Source organism: Coregonus clupeaformis, chromosome 34 (genome assembly GCF_020615455.1).
Source record: "Coregonus clupeaformis isolate EN_2021a chromosome 34, ASM2061545v1, whole genome shotgun sequence".
NCBI classification, from domain to species: domain Eukaryota; kingdom Metazoa; phylum Chordata; class Actinopteri; order Salmoniformes; family Salmonidae; genus Coregonus; species Coregonus clupeaformis.
This window is the reverse complement of record NC_059225.1, coordinates 75416-90074: the sequence shown is the minus strand read 5'-3', so window position 1 is coordinate 90074 and position 14659 is coordinate 75416. Positions and strand designations below refer to the sequence as shown.

The window sequence follows — 14659 nt, the reverse complement described above, 5'->3', positions numbered from 1 at the left end:
GACAAATTTCCACTGGTCTAATGTCCATTGCTCGTGTTTCTTGGCCCAAGCAAGTCTCTTCTTTTTATTGGTGTACTTTAGTAGTGGTTTCTTTGCAGCAATTCGACCATGAAGGCCTGATTCACGCAGTCTCCTCTGAAGAGTTGATGTTGAGATGTGTCTGTTACTTGAACTCTGTGAAGCATTTATTTGGGCTGTAATCTGAGGTGCAGTTAACTCTAATGAACTTATCCTCTGCAGCAGAGGTAACTCTGGGTCTTCCTTTCCTGTGGTGGTCCTCATGAGAGCCAGTTTCATCATAGTGCTTGATGGTTTTTGCAACTGCACTTGAAGAAACTTTCAAAGTTCTTGACATTTTCCAGATTGACTGACCTTCATGTCTTAAAGTAATGATGGACTGTCATTTCTCTTTGCTTATTTGAGCTGTTCTTGCCCTAATATGGACTTGGTCTTTTACCAAATAGGGCTATCTTCTGTATAACTTTTAACAAGGCACACCTGTTAATTGAAATGCATTCCAGGTGACTACCTCATGAAGCTGGTTGAGAGAATGCCAAGAGTGTGCAAAGCTGTCATAAAGGCAAAGGGTGGCTACTTTGAAGAATCTCAAATATAAAATATATTTTGATTTAATTGTTAACACTTTTTTGGTTACTACATGATTCCATATGTGTTATTTCATAGTTTTGATGTCTTCACTATTATTCTACAATGTAGAAAATAGTAAAAATAAAGAAAAACCCTGGAATGAGTAGGTGTGTCCAAACTTTTGACTGGTACTGTATATATATAAAAAAGCTAAATGAAAGGGAGGTGCTTCAAGTTGTTTTGGGGAGCACATAAGCATTCACACATTGAGTCTATGGTCTGGAACAAGCAGTAAACGTTTGACTTGGTGAAGCGTTTGGGAAAGACGGACGTCATCCCAGACATGCTATTTTGTGATAAAATGCAACAGAAAAATTATTTGCCATGCACAGAAAGTATTGCTAAGAGGCAGTTATACCCATCAATGCCCAAGTTATTGTCCCTTTGGCCACATCAATGTCCTGCGTCCACTACCATAAAGTTCAGTCAGTGCAAGACTTGGCTTTTTGTGTGAGTTAGTTTACACTGAAACAGTAGTCCCAGTCAGGTAACGTTACTAATCCAAATTGTGCACTAACAGGGACAGTGGTTCAATGGGCTCCCCCTACCCATAACATCAACCATCCTCTTGTTTTTTAGTCAGTCTTTCCATTCTCCTGTGTCCCCACTTTGTGTCGTCGGGCAGAGCGCATGACCTTGTAGCAGCCGCGGGCGATCTTGTGCATCCACATGACGTTCATGACATCCAGACAGATGCTGGAGATGATCCAGGCAGCGCGGCCTCCCGGTGGGACGCGGTAGAAGGCGTCGGTGTCATACACGGACCACATGCGGCTGTAGTAGAGGGGCATGACGGCAATGCGAACCAGGAAGAAGACCACAGCCATGGCCATCCCGTTAGCAATGTTGGGCCTGGAGGACTTGGGGTAACCTAACACTTCAAAGAACCAGCTGGAAGAAAGACAGTCAGTGATGTAAAGGAGGAGAAAAACTGAAGTTAACACAACTCTGGGCCTAACGGGATTCAAACAAGATAAAAGGGTAATCTCTCACACGTGGACATAAAAAAAAAAACATCCAGTAAAATCAATATATGAAAGAACTGTCCAGTGTTTCCAGATTTGTATGAAATATAACCTATAATGAATTACAATATGAGTGAAATAGTTTTACTTCCAAAAATGTTTAAGTATGTTAAAAAGCAGCTTTTCTGTGTTGGAATGGTGTGGGCGTACACCAACAACAGAATGTTGTGGGCGTATACCGGTCATTAAAAATATTAACGTGAGACGACCGCTGATTGGCCAGCTCATCCTAATCAGGAGGATGACATCATCCTCTATGAGGAAAAAGCAAGCATTTTTAAACAGTCTGTTTGAGATACAAGTTAGAGGTGGGGTTTTTGAAGGTTTTTTTTCTCCATTTTATGCTTTGGTCACATACGAGTATAGGATGAGTCAACAACATTATTTGGTTATGAGTTAACAGAATATTAACTTTTAAAAGTTTAACTGGACAGTTACTTTAAACAAATTAATAGGGTTTATTTTTTCAGCAGCTGCTTTGCAGGGCTTCTGAGCTAATTGGTTATGAGTGTCACTGTCCTGTCTAAGCTCAGGCCTTAGTGTGGGTGGTACCTACCACAGACATATTCAATGGGTTTATATACATCTTCTACCTACCGCTGGTTCACACACGGCGTGGAGAACTCTGCAAGCAGACGGAAGTTAGCAAAATAAGGCAACATTCCTTGTCCCTGGAAGAACATGGTAAAAAGAAGAGAATGGAGAGAAACAATGAAACAGGAAAGAAAGGGACTCAAAATGCTTTCATTTGAGCAAACATCACATCAGTATAGTCAAAGTGAGGCCTTCACACCGTTTGTGTACAGAAAGATATGAATCAATCATCATTAACAAAAGAACACAAGTGGTGTGGGGGGGGGACAAGTTAAGATCTCACTTTTACCATACTGAACTTTTCAGTGCATAAATGTCAATTTCATCACTCGATATTAAGATACAAGACAAATGGTTTTTCCAACACCAATAACGGCAGGAAAAAGTACTCTCAGACTATATATTATATACTGCATGTAAGGGTTATAATTCCGCTACTGATCTCTTGGTGAAGAGACTTTTTGATATATCACACGTCATCGTGCTGAACCAAAGCTGAGATTAAGGAGACATTTTGAAAGGGTTCGGATCTAAAATTAAATCATTTAAATCACTTTCTGATTATAGGTCTGCTCTGTGGCTATTTTTCAGATCAAACAGTAAAGTCTCATCCCTCAGGAGACTCAGCTAACGTCTTAAGGCTTTTTAAGGGTCCACATTTAGTCTGTGTTCTTATTTCATCTTCAGTAGACCCCTATATACTGAGTGCTCATTCATATCATTGAGGGTATATTTACGATGACAGCAATGAGGCTCCAGGACTAAAAGAACACATGAAGTTAGTGACTCAGTAAAAAAGGGTGTTAGTGAAACAGCTAAATTACAATCCCTTCACACACACACAACATGAATAGGTTAACAGCATTTCTAACAGCATTGTGTTAAGTAAAGCTCAACATAGTGTGCACATACAGCCAGGGTTTGACATGTAGACATTCAGCTACTAGCCAAATGAGCAATGATTAGCCATGCATATAAGAGCGATGCTTATAATCACAAGCTGTTATAGGAAGGTATCGACCCTATATTGTCACCCTCGGACATGAGGGCTGGTATCATCTCGCTCTCTGCCGGGTGGTATACAAATCAGCTCATAAAACAAGTCTAATTTCCATATCCTATTTGTACTTCAGGCTTAACACAGGGCAAGATTATCCAAATAGCACACACCAAAAAGGGGAAACTTACCTTGTAAGACTGAAACAAAAGTTCATACGTGGCATATACTTACTCTCAAGATATGGTCATACAGGACAAAAGGTATCCGGTTCACGTTATACCAGAGAGGATATGAACTTTCCCAGCATCTCCATGCTAGTACCTCTAGGTACTGGTAAATCTATACTGATACTGGACAGATGGGTCATATCTGCTCAGTGTAGCGCAATAGCAATAACAGCAGACAAGACAGGAAGGATTCAGTCTAGAGGAGTCAGGCCTGGTCTTAAGCTTTTACATTTTACACAACCTAATTTGAATTGGGTAGTTTCTGCATTAATGTTTTGCTGGTAATTGTGGGACTATATTATTTTAAGAAACCGTATTAGCAAAGGATAGAGACAGACAATAGAGAAAGTTAGAGGTTGCAAAATTGTAGCTGTCCCATTATGGCGTATGTGAGAGAATATGGGCAGCGACATTGAGGCCATCTCCATTTTGAAGTAGTCCATTTTCCTCTTCAACTATGTCTATGAGTTGGTAAATAAATGGAAAGGGTGCATACTGCCACCTGGAGTGTGTTGTTTGAACAGGTATAAAGCCCAGGTTGGCGATTTACTGCCACCTGCAGTTACAGAATGTTTGCTCATGAGTATAATTCATTGGCTGATCCCCTAACCCATAGGAAGTCCCACCCAGTTGACTACTTAAAAATGTTGAAAGTCCTCAATGGCGCTGCCCATGCTTAAACAGGCTTTTGGGCACTAGAGTCCTCTTATCTATCTCTATGAGACAGACAAATTAGAGAAAAAGGTGCAACTATAGTTAGAAGCAAAAAATGAAGCAACAGCATTGATAGTTTAACATGCATTTTAGAAATCAAACAGTAATAAAACATTAGCCTATTAATTAGTTTGCTTGTTCTGGGTATAGCCTTATTGTTTTTACAATGATCTAATATGCCATAATAACAACATAACAACAAAATCTACATAAAACAGCTGGTTCAATTAATAATAGTCACTGAATTAACAACATACTGACATAACAGCTTTGATACAAAGCCACACAAAAAAAGTAAGTAAATCAATTAGTAAGTTATAAAGGGCTTTTTTGTTGAACAGATTGTAGCAAATGCGTACAATATGTCCCGAAGTTAGTTGGTTTATGTATTTTGCTAAGTAATATCAAGCATGACTGTACTAAGCAGTCATGAGTGTCCAGTGACAGTATGGCTTACACCCGTATTGCCTTTCACATTTTCTCTTAAATGTACACAGAAATGCATTGTACCACAGAGTAGTTTTGCAAGGCATACACTGTACATTATTGTCCTTCAAGTTGGATATGAATACAATTAGCATACAATGCTAAGGGATAAACTCAGCTAAGCTTATTGTAGAAAGATTTAAGGTTATGGATTGGTTTGAACCAAGGACTTATCTTTGTCACTCTTAAAAACAGAGACTCTTGAGGCTTGAAGTTAAGTAGGCAAGTCCTCACAGAGCTAAAGCATTAAAGTGAGGACACATTCATAGACCAGACACATTTAAGCATCATTCATCATTCAGTGTTATTATTATCATCAACATTTCAGTTACTCTCAAGGGCCCTCTGCCATGACAGTCTAGGGAGACGCAGCTTTGGAAATAGTGGGGCAGAGGAGGAGAGTTTGAGAGAAAGGAGGCAGAACTCAGCTCTGGCACAAAACAGTAAGAGGCAGTAAGTAATACGTTGTTTTGGCATGCACATACAGTACTGTTGGAGACCCCTCCACCAACACTGAGAAAGACCGGACGAATGGAGGCATGCACAGCTTAGCTCAGTACAGCTCAGTCCAGCTCCATACAAGACTGAGGGGTCAGTGAAATAAAAGCAGGACTTAAGGGCAAGGTGAGGAGGGAGGGAGGGGAAGGGAAGGAGGGCGTCGGCCATTACCACCATTAAGCATTCCATGCAAAAAATACCAACATTGTTATGAGCTACAGAACCTGGTGATCTGGATGGCTACAGACCAAGGGTGAACAGCAGTGTCCTGGATGACTGGGCTTACAACCTGTTTCACCATTATAACCAATTTGTCAGTCGCTCTGGCTAAGAGCGTCTGCTAAATGACGTTAATGTGCCCTTGAGCAAGGCACTTAACCCTAATTGCTCCTGTAAGTCGCTCTGGATAAGAGCGTCTGCTAAATGACTAAAATGTAAATGTAAATGTAACCAGGTCCATTGTCACTGTCCAGACAAACAAGCATGTTCCTTGACTAGACAGTGCCGATTAAGCATGGTAATACCCGAAAATCAACAAACCTATCAGTCATTCTTTCAATCCAAACTATCCCTAATGATCATCCTAACCAAAAAGTATGCATACTTCTTGTATCATAACCGCAACCCTTTTCACACAGTCAATCACAATCCCTAACATGAGACAAAACGTTACCAATGAAAGCAATTCCCAATAACTTCCAGAACATAGGCTATCTAATTTCACGAGAACATAAGAGTCCTGCTCCTGGGTGAATGATACAAAATCATACTATCAAGCCAACAGTATGGCCCTATACTATTCTAATGATTCCCAGACACATATTTTCAACTGCTGAGGATTAGCTAATGAGATGCATTAGAAGAACGTGAAAATGGTGCCAGCAGGCTAGCGTTCTCACTAGCAGAGTCCTAGCAGAGCTAATAGGAACAGAACTGTTAACATGTTAGCACTCTCCTCACACCCAATCTCCCAGCCCTGTCATCACCATCACCCAGCATGACATGGCACAGCTGTTCACCTTTAGTTGTCTCTTTCCCATCTTGCCTGCATGTTCTGCTATTGGACAATAAGGAACTCACCAGTACATAGTAGTAAGCATACAGCGCTGCTAGGTGGTGCACTACAAAAAACTTGTCGCCTATCGCCTTCCAATAGTAAAATATTAGCAGCAGATCTGGCAAACAGACGAAAAGAACAACACAGGAGTAAACAGAACATATTACAGCAGCTGAACAAAAGTGGTTATAAATGCAACGCAACAACAACAAAATACATTGTCTGGTAATGTCCAATGTTGCCGAAGTGTGGCTAGGGATGGCCAAGATGTCCGGTAGGGAACGAGGACCTTTACAAGTGTGTATGCGACTAAAGTGTCTGTTCTCACCAGATATGAGGTAGCCTGTTGTCACGCCAACATTTATCTTCACAAGTGTGGGATCTCCCCTGTTGGCAGGAAAAGACAGGAAAATACACAGATGAGTAACTTTCAACACATTACAACATACAGTAATAGTTTGTACACAACACAGTGGTCCCATCATGCCCTACAACAAAGCGACAGAGTCCTCACCAGACGGGGTCTTCATTGATGGCGTCATCAAAGAGCAGGATGTAGAGGCAGAAGAGTCCCACCACCAGGGCATGAAGCGTGGACACCGTCCTAAAAAACAACACACACATATACACACACCCCTTGTCAAATCTGTGATAAAACACTTTAATAACTGATGCAGATTAAGCGTTCCTGTGCACAGCGCAGGGTGAATTAATTGATTGGTTGCACGGCCACCGGCAGACAGATTCAGCCCAATTAGAACAGGAGATTAAACACTGTTCAGGGGTCACTCAGACAGGCAGGCCATCAGGCAGTCAGACAGGCAAGCGGGCAGTCAGACAGGCAGAAAGCCAGTCACTCAGACAAGCAGGTAGACAGGTTGTCAAGTAAATCAGGCGCTCAGGCAGATATTCAGTCAGGCTGTATCTACTGGAAGCCATCTCTGCGCTCCTCCTGTAACTACCCACGTCAACATCTCCCTGCCAGTCTGCCAGAGCAAGACCAGACCACTACAGAACCTTCCCAGACAGGGTCATCTGAGGGTAATCTGTAATCTTCAAGACAGCTGTGGCTTTGCAGTATACAGTACACTCTGCTATGGACAGACAAGTCAATAGTCTATAGATAATAAATGGGCGGTTGTAATAACTGAGAATGTGTGGGGTGATCATGACACCAAAAGGATTTTATATCATAATTGTACATGGTACACAGTGTACCATATGGTGTGATAAGAGTGTATTTAAGTCAGATATTTTGATTAGTGCATCTGGTGAGATAAGGAGCCACATTAAGTCATGAACTGTGTAAAACAACTGGATGACTTGAGGAGTTGACAAATTAACAACTTTATTTTATTATTTAACCTTTATTTAACTAGGCAAGTCAGTTAAGAACAAATTCTTATTTACAATGATGGCCTACCCCGGCCAAACCCGGACCATGCTGGGCCAATTGTCCGCCACCCTTCGGGACTCCCAATCACGGCCGGATTGTGATACAGCCTGGAATCGAACCAGGGTCTGTAGTGACGCCTCTAGCGCGGAGATGGAGTGTCTTAGACCGCTCGCTGCGCCACTCGGGAGCCCCTTAGCAGACATTTACGGTAAATATTCTGACCCACAATTTCGTGGATACGTTTGAAAACATTAACCAAGTGTGAACCTGCCCATTATGGAAATATGGAAGATGCCTCTATTCTACATCCACTAAAATGTAACTACTAATGTACTGAAACATGAAGCATATTATCAGTGTGTGTTGCAGCCAGTAGCCAGTGTTCTATACCTTGAGTTCCACTCCACCTTCTGCTTGTCTGCGAGGCGTAGGAAGCCAGGGCTGACGCGGGTGGAGACCCAGGGACTGACCCGGTGGAAGAGCCACTGGAAGGAGAGGAAACTGGTGACTGAGATGACCAGGATCAGCTGGTTGAACAGGTCCATGGCCGCCTAAGCCCACTGGAGAGAGGGAGGGAGTGGGAGGAGAGAGAGAGAGAGTGAGAGGTGAACCGTCAGTTGGATAGATTCAACAAAACACATTTAGGTTGCATTGAGACAACATATAGGCAAAAAAAGAACTACTGTGGATACAACTAGGTAGACAGGCAGTATACTAGGTTTGAGGTTACAGGCAGTAAGGAACACAAACATTTTTGGGCCAACCTCAAGCTTATCACTTATATACCCAAATCAACCCTGATCTTCACTCACCTACTATTTATCCTAGAATAGTTATTTTCTACAGCCTGTGTTTATCCATTTGAATTGCACCAGACATTTCCCTTCTTGCAAATCCATGGCATGACTGTGGTATGACTGTCTCAGTGTGATGGGGGTGAATGTGTGTTAGTCAGTGAAAACTCAAGCAAGTCAGTCAATGTTTAACAGAACCCAACTTTGGCTTGGCTGAACTAAGGGACTGGAGAAGCTGGGTGCTTTAGGCTAATGAACCAACTTACTGGTCCAAAGAGACATATTGACACCAACAGAGGAAGTGCTGTGGAGAATATACGGTTTGTGGCTATCCTGACATACTTTATGGCCAGGGACAGGGTACAGGCAAAGCATAAACTAAATACTTCACCTAGAATGTCACCCAGGCATTGCGCCAGAGTCACTGTAGTAGATCAATATGGGTAGTAAATATGGACTGACAGTAGGGTATAGCACAGAGTAGGTTAAATATTAAAAGTGAAGGCATGTATACACTGAGTATACCAAACATTTACATTTTAGTCATTTAGCAGACGCTCTTATCCAGAGCGACTTACAGTTAGTGAATACATATTTTTTTATACTGGCCCCCCGTGGGAATCAAACCCACAACCCTGGTGTTGCAAACGCCATGCTCTATCAACTGAGCTACATTCCCTCCCCTACCCTGCCGGCCATTCCCTCCCCTACCCTGGACGACGCTGGGCCAATTGTGCGCCGCCCATGAGTCTCCCGGTCGCGGCCGGCTGCGACAGAGCCTGGATTCGAACCAGGATCTCTAGTGGCACAGTTAGCACTGCGATGCAGTGCCTTAGACCACTGCGCCACTCAGGAGTCAATATTAGGAACACCTTCCTAATATTGAGTTGCACCCCCTTTGCCCTCAGAACAGCCTACATTTGTCTGGGCATGGACTCTAAAAGGTGTTGTAAGCGTTCTACAGGGATGCTGGCCCATGTTGACTCAAATGCTTCCCACAGTTGTGTCAAGTTGGCTGGATGGTCTTTTGGTGGTGGTCAACTCTTGATACAAACGGGAAAAAGTTGAGTGTGAAAAACCCAGCAGCGTTGCAGTTCTTGACACACTCAAACCAGTGCGCCTGGCACCTACTACCATACCCCGTTCAAAGGAACTTTTATCTTGCCCATTCACCCTCTAAAATGGCACACACATGCAATCCATGTCTCAATTGTCTTAAGGCTTAAAATTCTCTCTTTAATCTGTCTCCTTCCCTTCATCTACACTGATTGTAGTGGATATAACAAGTGACATCAATAAGGGATCATAGCTTTCACCTGGATTCACCTGGTCAGTCTCATGGAAAGAGCAGGTGTTCTTAATGTTTTGTATACTCAGTGTAGATATGGTTTGTGTAAATGGGGCAAAATGTTAATACATCTCACCATATAGGCCTATGCATCAAACAAACAAAAATCGTGCATGTTTCTATTGACCTTGAGACAAAATGTCAGGATTCTAGAAGGCAAACCTTAGCACACAACAGTGATGTCTGGAGTTCTACAGTAAGTCACCATCCAGTAGAGACATGGACTCATTCTGCTGTAGAATCTTCCTTTCTGACCCATGCAGAGTAGAGAAAGCACTGATCCATACAGATAAGCCTTTGGCTCAAACATCACCAGCCAACCAAGCACCAGCTCAGACCAGCAGAAGCCATTACACACACAGTGCACTGTGGAGATTGTCATGCTGCCCTGGGTGCTGCTGCTGATGCGATTGGACACCCTTGAATGTCAAGTCCTGATGTTCTGGCTCTTATTTCCTACTGTACCATGTTGCCACATTATGAATGCCAATGCATGCAGCCAGTAACCTTTCATGCAGTAAAATGCAGCTACTAAAATTAGGCCTACATTTTCTACTCAGCAACACAGCATGTTAGCTCTGATCTCCAAAGACGATTCTACTGTGTCACTTCAGGTAATAACACTTATGTACTGTATTATTATTGCCTATACCAGTCGATAGGCTAATGGGCTAGTACACTGTGAATCCATGACCGTAAGGGGCTTTTATTGTGTACAACAGGCTCAGATCCCAGCCCCAGCTGTAAGCCTTCATCCAGCAGCAGCAGCAGTAGAGCAGAGCGTCGGTTGGGGCTATGACCCAGGAGACAGCCTGTCTCTGCCTCAGCAGTGGTGTGTGGCAGTAAACCAGCCCGATCCTGCCAGGCCTGCCACTCAGAAATACACTGATCAGCACTGCAGAAAGCAAAGCAAACACACGCGCACATACACACACACAGGACATCTCCTGTTAGCTTCTTTATACTCTCCCAGTGAGCCAGTTCAATCACTGTAGTTTACAATCAAACGGGAACAGGAAGGCATCTGCAGCAGCACTCGGCTCTGTGCATCTGGGAGTAGTAGTGGTGTGTGTGTGTGTGTGTATGCATATTCATATCATATAGGCTATGAACACTTGGACACTTCTTGGAATGGAATGGAAAGGGTTCTATGTGGGCCTAGTACCAAGAAAACGTCAACAACAGCAGAGGCTCCACTTTTGAATCTGTAAACATGACTATGCTATTGCTACACTTAGGCCTACTTGTATAACCTATGCATAAATGCACCACTGGGGGTCTACTCACTATACAAAACAAGGATGACGGAATATGTTAAATGTGATACTTTGGGATGGGCCTACACAAAGTTTCACAAATATACCTAGTCAGTCAGTGCACCTAGATTTGGTCTAATTCCAGCTTCCTCAACCACAACAAAGGTCCCAGCCAACAAAGCAGTGTCATGGCTGATGTTCACAAGTGCATGTCAGCTACAGCAAGCTACTGCAATTGGTGTGGGAGTCATGGATCCCACTGCACTCTGTGCCTGTTTGTCGCACCAGAGTCATTTGCATAAAGGGCTGATTTGACTGGCTTTTGGATAAGTCGACCACCCTCCATGTCCATGTACATCTTTGAAACAGTTAGGCTAGCCTATGCCTCATCTTCCTGAACAAAGCACTCCATCTGTAGTTATCTCTCTGGCCTAGGTTCCATTTTAGAGCACTCCAGTGTTTTATTATCCGCTATTACCATAGTGAGGGAGGTCAAACCACTCGACCTAAAGAAAAGTACAAATAAAATAATTCATCCACCTGACATGTGTGGCATACCAAGAAGCTCATTAAAAGCATGATCATTACACAGGTGCACCTTGTGCTGGGGACAAAAAGCAACTAAAAATGTGCAGTTTTGACACACAACACAATGCTACAGACGTCTCAAGTGTTGAGGGAGCGCGCAATTGGCATGCTGAGTGCAGGAATGTTCACCAGAGCTGTTGCTAGAGAATCGAATGTTCATTTCTCTACCATAAGCAGTCTCTAAAATTGTTTTAGAGAATTTGGCGGTACGTCTAAACGGCCTCACAACCGCAGACCATGTGTAACCACGCCAGCCTAGGACCTCCACATCCGGCTTCTTCTCCTGTGGGATCGTCTGAGACCAGCCACCCGGACAGCTGATGAAACTGTTGGTTTGCACAACCAAAGAATTACTGCACAAATTGTCAGAAACCGTCTCAGGGAAGCTCATCTGCGTTCTCATCGTCCTCACCAGGCTCTTGACCTGACTGTAGTTCGGCTTCATAATCGACTTCAGAGGGCAAATGCTCACCTTTGTTGGCCACTGGCACGCTAGAGAAGTGTGCTCTTCATGGATGAATCCCGGTTTCAACTGTACCGGGCAGATGGAAGACTGTGTGTGTATGGTGTCGTGTAGGCGAGTGGTTTGCTGATGTCAACGTTGTGAACAGAGTGCCCCATGGTGGCGGTGGGGTTATGGCATGGGCAGGCATAAGCTACGGACAACGAACAGAATTGCATTTTATCGATGGCAATTTGAATGCACAGAGATAGCGTGACGAGATCCTAAGGCCCATTGCTGTGCCATTCATCTGGCACCATCACATGTTTAACCATGATAAATGCAGAAGCTGAAAATGTCCCAGTTCTTCCATGGCCTGCATACTCACCAGACATGTCACCCATTGAGCATGTTTGGGACAATATTCCACAGGCCACAATCAACAGCCTGATCAACTCTATGCGAAGGAGATGTGTCGCGCTGCATGAGGCAAATGGTGGTCACACCAGATACTGACTGGTTGTCTGATACAAAAAAGATAGGGGAGTGTAAGGTGTCTGTGACCAACAGATGCACATCTGTATTCCCAGTCATGTGAAATCCATAGATAAGGACCTAATGAATTTATTTCAATTGACTGATTTCCTTATATGAACTGTAAAATCAGGAAAATCGTTGAAATTGTTGCATGTTGCGTTTACATTTTTGTTCAGTATATCGTACCAGTCAAAAGTTTGGACACACCTACTCATTCCAGGGTTTTTCTTTATTTTTGATATTTTCTACATTGTAGAATAATAGTGAAGACATCAAAACTATGAAATAACACATACGGAATCATGTTGTAACCAGAAGAAAAGTGTTAAACAAATCAAAATATATGTTATATTTCAGATTCTTCAAAGTAGCCACCCTTTGCCTTGACAGCTTTGCACACTTGGCATTCTCTCAACCAGCTTCATGAGGTAGTCACCTGGAATGCATTTCAATTAACAGGTGTGCCTTCTTAAAAATTAATTTGTGGAATTTCTTTCCTTCTTAATGCGTTTGAGCCCATCAGTTGTGTTGTGACAAGGTAGGGTGGGTATACAGAAGATAGCCCTATTTGGTAAAAGACCAAGTCATATTATGGCAAGAACAGCTCAAATAAGCAAAGAGAAATGACAGTCAATCATTACTTTAAGACATGAAGGTCAGTCAATCCGGAAAAAGAAGAAGAGACTTGCTTGGGCCAAGAAACACGAGCAATGGACATTAGACCGGTGGAAATCTGTCCTTTGGTCTGATGAGTCCAAATTTGAGAGTTTTGGTTCCAACCGCCGTGTCTTTGTGAGACGCAGAGTAGGTGAACGGATGATCTCTGCATGTGTGGTTCCCTCCGTGAAGCATGGAGGTTTGATGGTGTGGGGGTGCTTTGCTGGTGACACTGTCTGTGATTTATTTAGAATTCAAGGCACACTTACCCAGCATGGCTACCACAGCATTCTGCAGCGATATGCCATCCCATCTGGATTCCGCTTACTGGGACTATCATTTGTTTTTCAACAGGACAATGACCCATACCTTGTCACAACACAACTGATTGGCTGAAACGCATTAAAGAAGGAAAGAAATTCCACAAATTAACTTTTAACAAGGCACACCTGTTAATTGAAATGCATTCCAGGTGACTACCTCATGAAGTTGGTTGAGTGAATGCCAAGAGTGTGCAAAGCTGTCATCAAGGCAAAGGGTGGCAACTTTGAAGAATCTCAAATATAAAAATATGTTGATTTGTTTAACACTTTTTTGGTTACTACATGATTCCATATGTGTTATTTCATAGTTTTGATGTCTTCACTATTATTCTACAATGTTGAAAATAGTAAAAATAAAGAAAAACCCTGGAATGAGTAGGTGTGTCCAAACTTTTGACTGGCAGTGTGTGTGTGTGTATATATATATATATATATATATATATATATATATATACATACAGTGGGGAAAAAAAGTATTTAGTCAGCCACCAATTGTGCAAGTTCTCCCACTTAAAAAGATGAGAGAGGCCTGTAATTTTCATCATAGGTACACGTCAACTATGACAGACAAAATGAGAAAAAAAAATCCCGAAAATCACATTGTAGGATTTTTAATGAATTTATTTGCAAATGATGGTGGAAAATAAGTATTTGGTCAATAACAAAAGTTTCTCAATACTTTGTTATATACCCTTTGTTGGCAATGACACAGGTCAAAAGTTTTCTGTAAGTCTTCACAAGGTTTTCACACACTGTTGCTGGTATTTTGGCCCATTCCTCCATGCAGATCTCCTCTAGAGCAGTGATGTTTTGGGGCTGTCGCTGGGCAACTCGCTGGGCAACTCCCTCCAAAGATTTTCTATGGGGTTGAGATCTGGAGACTGGCTAGGCCACTCCAGGACCTTGAAATGCTTCTTACGAAGCCACTCCTTCGTTGCCCGGGCGGTGTGTTTGGGATCATTGTCATGCTGAAAGACCCAGCCACGTTTCATCTTCAATGCCCTTGCTGATGGAAGAAGGTTTTCACTCAAAATCTCACGATACATGGCCCCATTCATTCTTTCCTTTA

General features: G+C 42.7%; 1 protein-coding gene and 1 pseudogene across 4 annotated transcripts in view; one reads left to right on the top strand and one right to left on the bottom strand.

The window, feature by feature from the left end:
• Window positions 1-737: 737 nt before the first annotated feature.
• tlcd4a (TLC domain containing 4a) overlaps window positions 738-14659 on the bottom strand; it is a 24398-nt gene continuing 10476 nt past the window's right edge. The window contains exons 2-7 of one of the 4 annotated variants that reach the window (XM_041862262.1): window positions 8036-8205; window positions 6764-6853; window positions 6578-6636; window positions 6273-6367; window positions 2271-2344; window positions 738-1539 (exon numbers count right to left, since the gene is read on the bottom strand). In XM_041862262.1, coding sequence (XP_041718196.1) covers window positions 1224-1539; window positions 2271-2344; window positions 6273-6367; window positions 6578-6636; window positions 6764-6853; window positions 8036-8190 — 789 coding nt within the window. In that variant the 5' untranslated portion in view covers window positions 8191-8205 and the 3' untranslated portion in view covers window positions 738-1223. Of the gene's footprint in view, window positions 1540-2270; window positions 2345-4140; window positions 5067-6272; window positions 6637-6763; window positions 6854-8035; window positions 8206-8457; window positions 8576-14659 lie in introns of those variants that run through there. The other 3 variants (XM_041862261.2, XM_041862260.1, XM_041862263.2) reach the window with 3 other exon arrangements.
• LOC121549571 overlaps window positions 10357-14659 on the top strand; it is a 26998-nt pseudogene continuing 22695 nt past the window's right edge.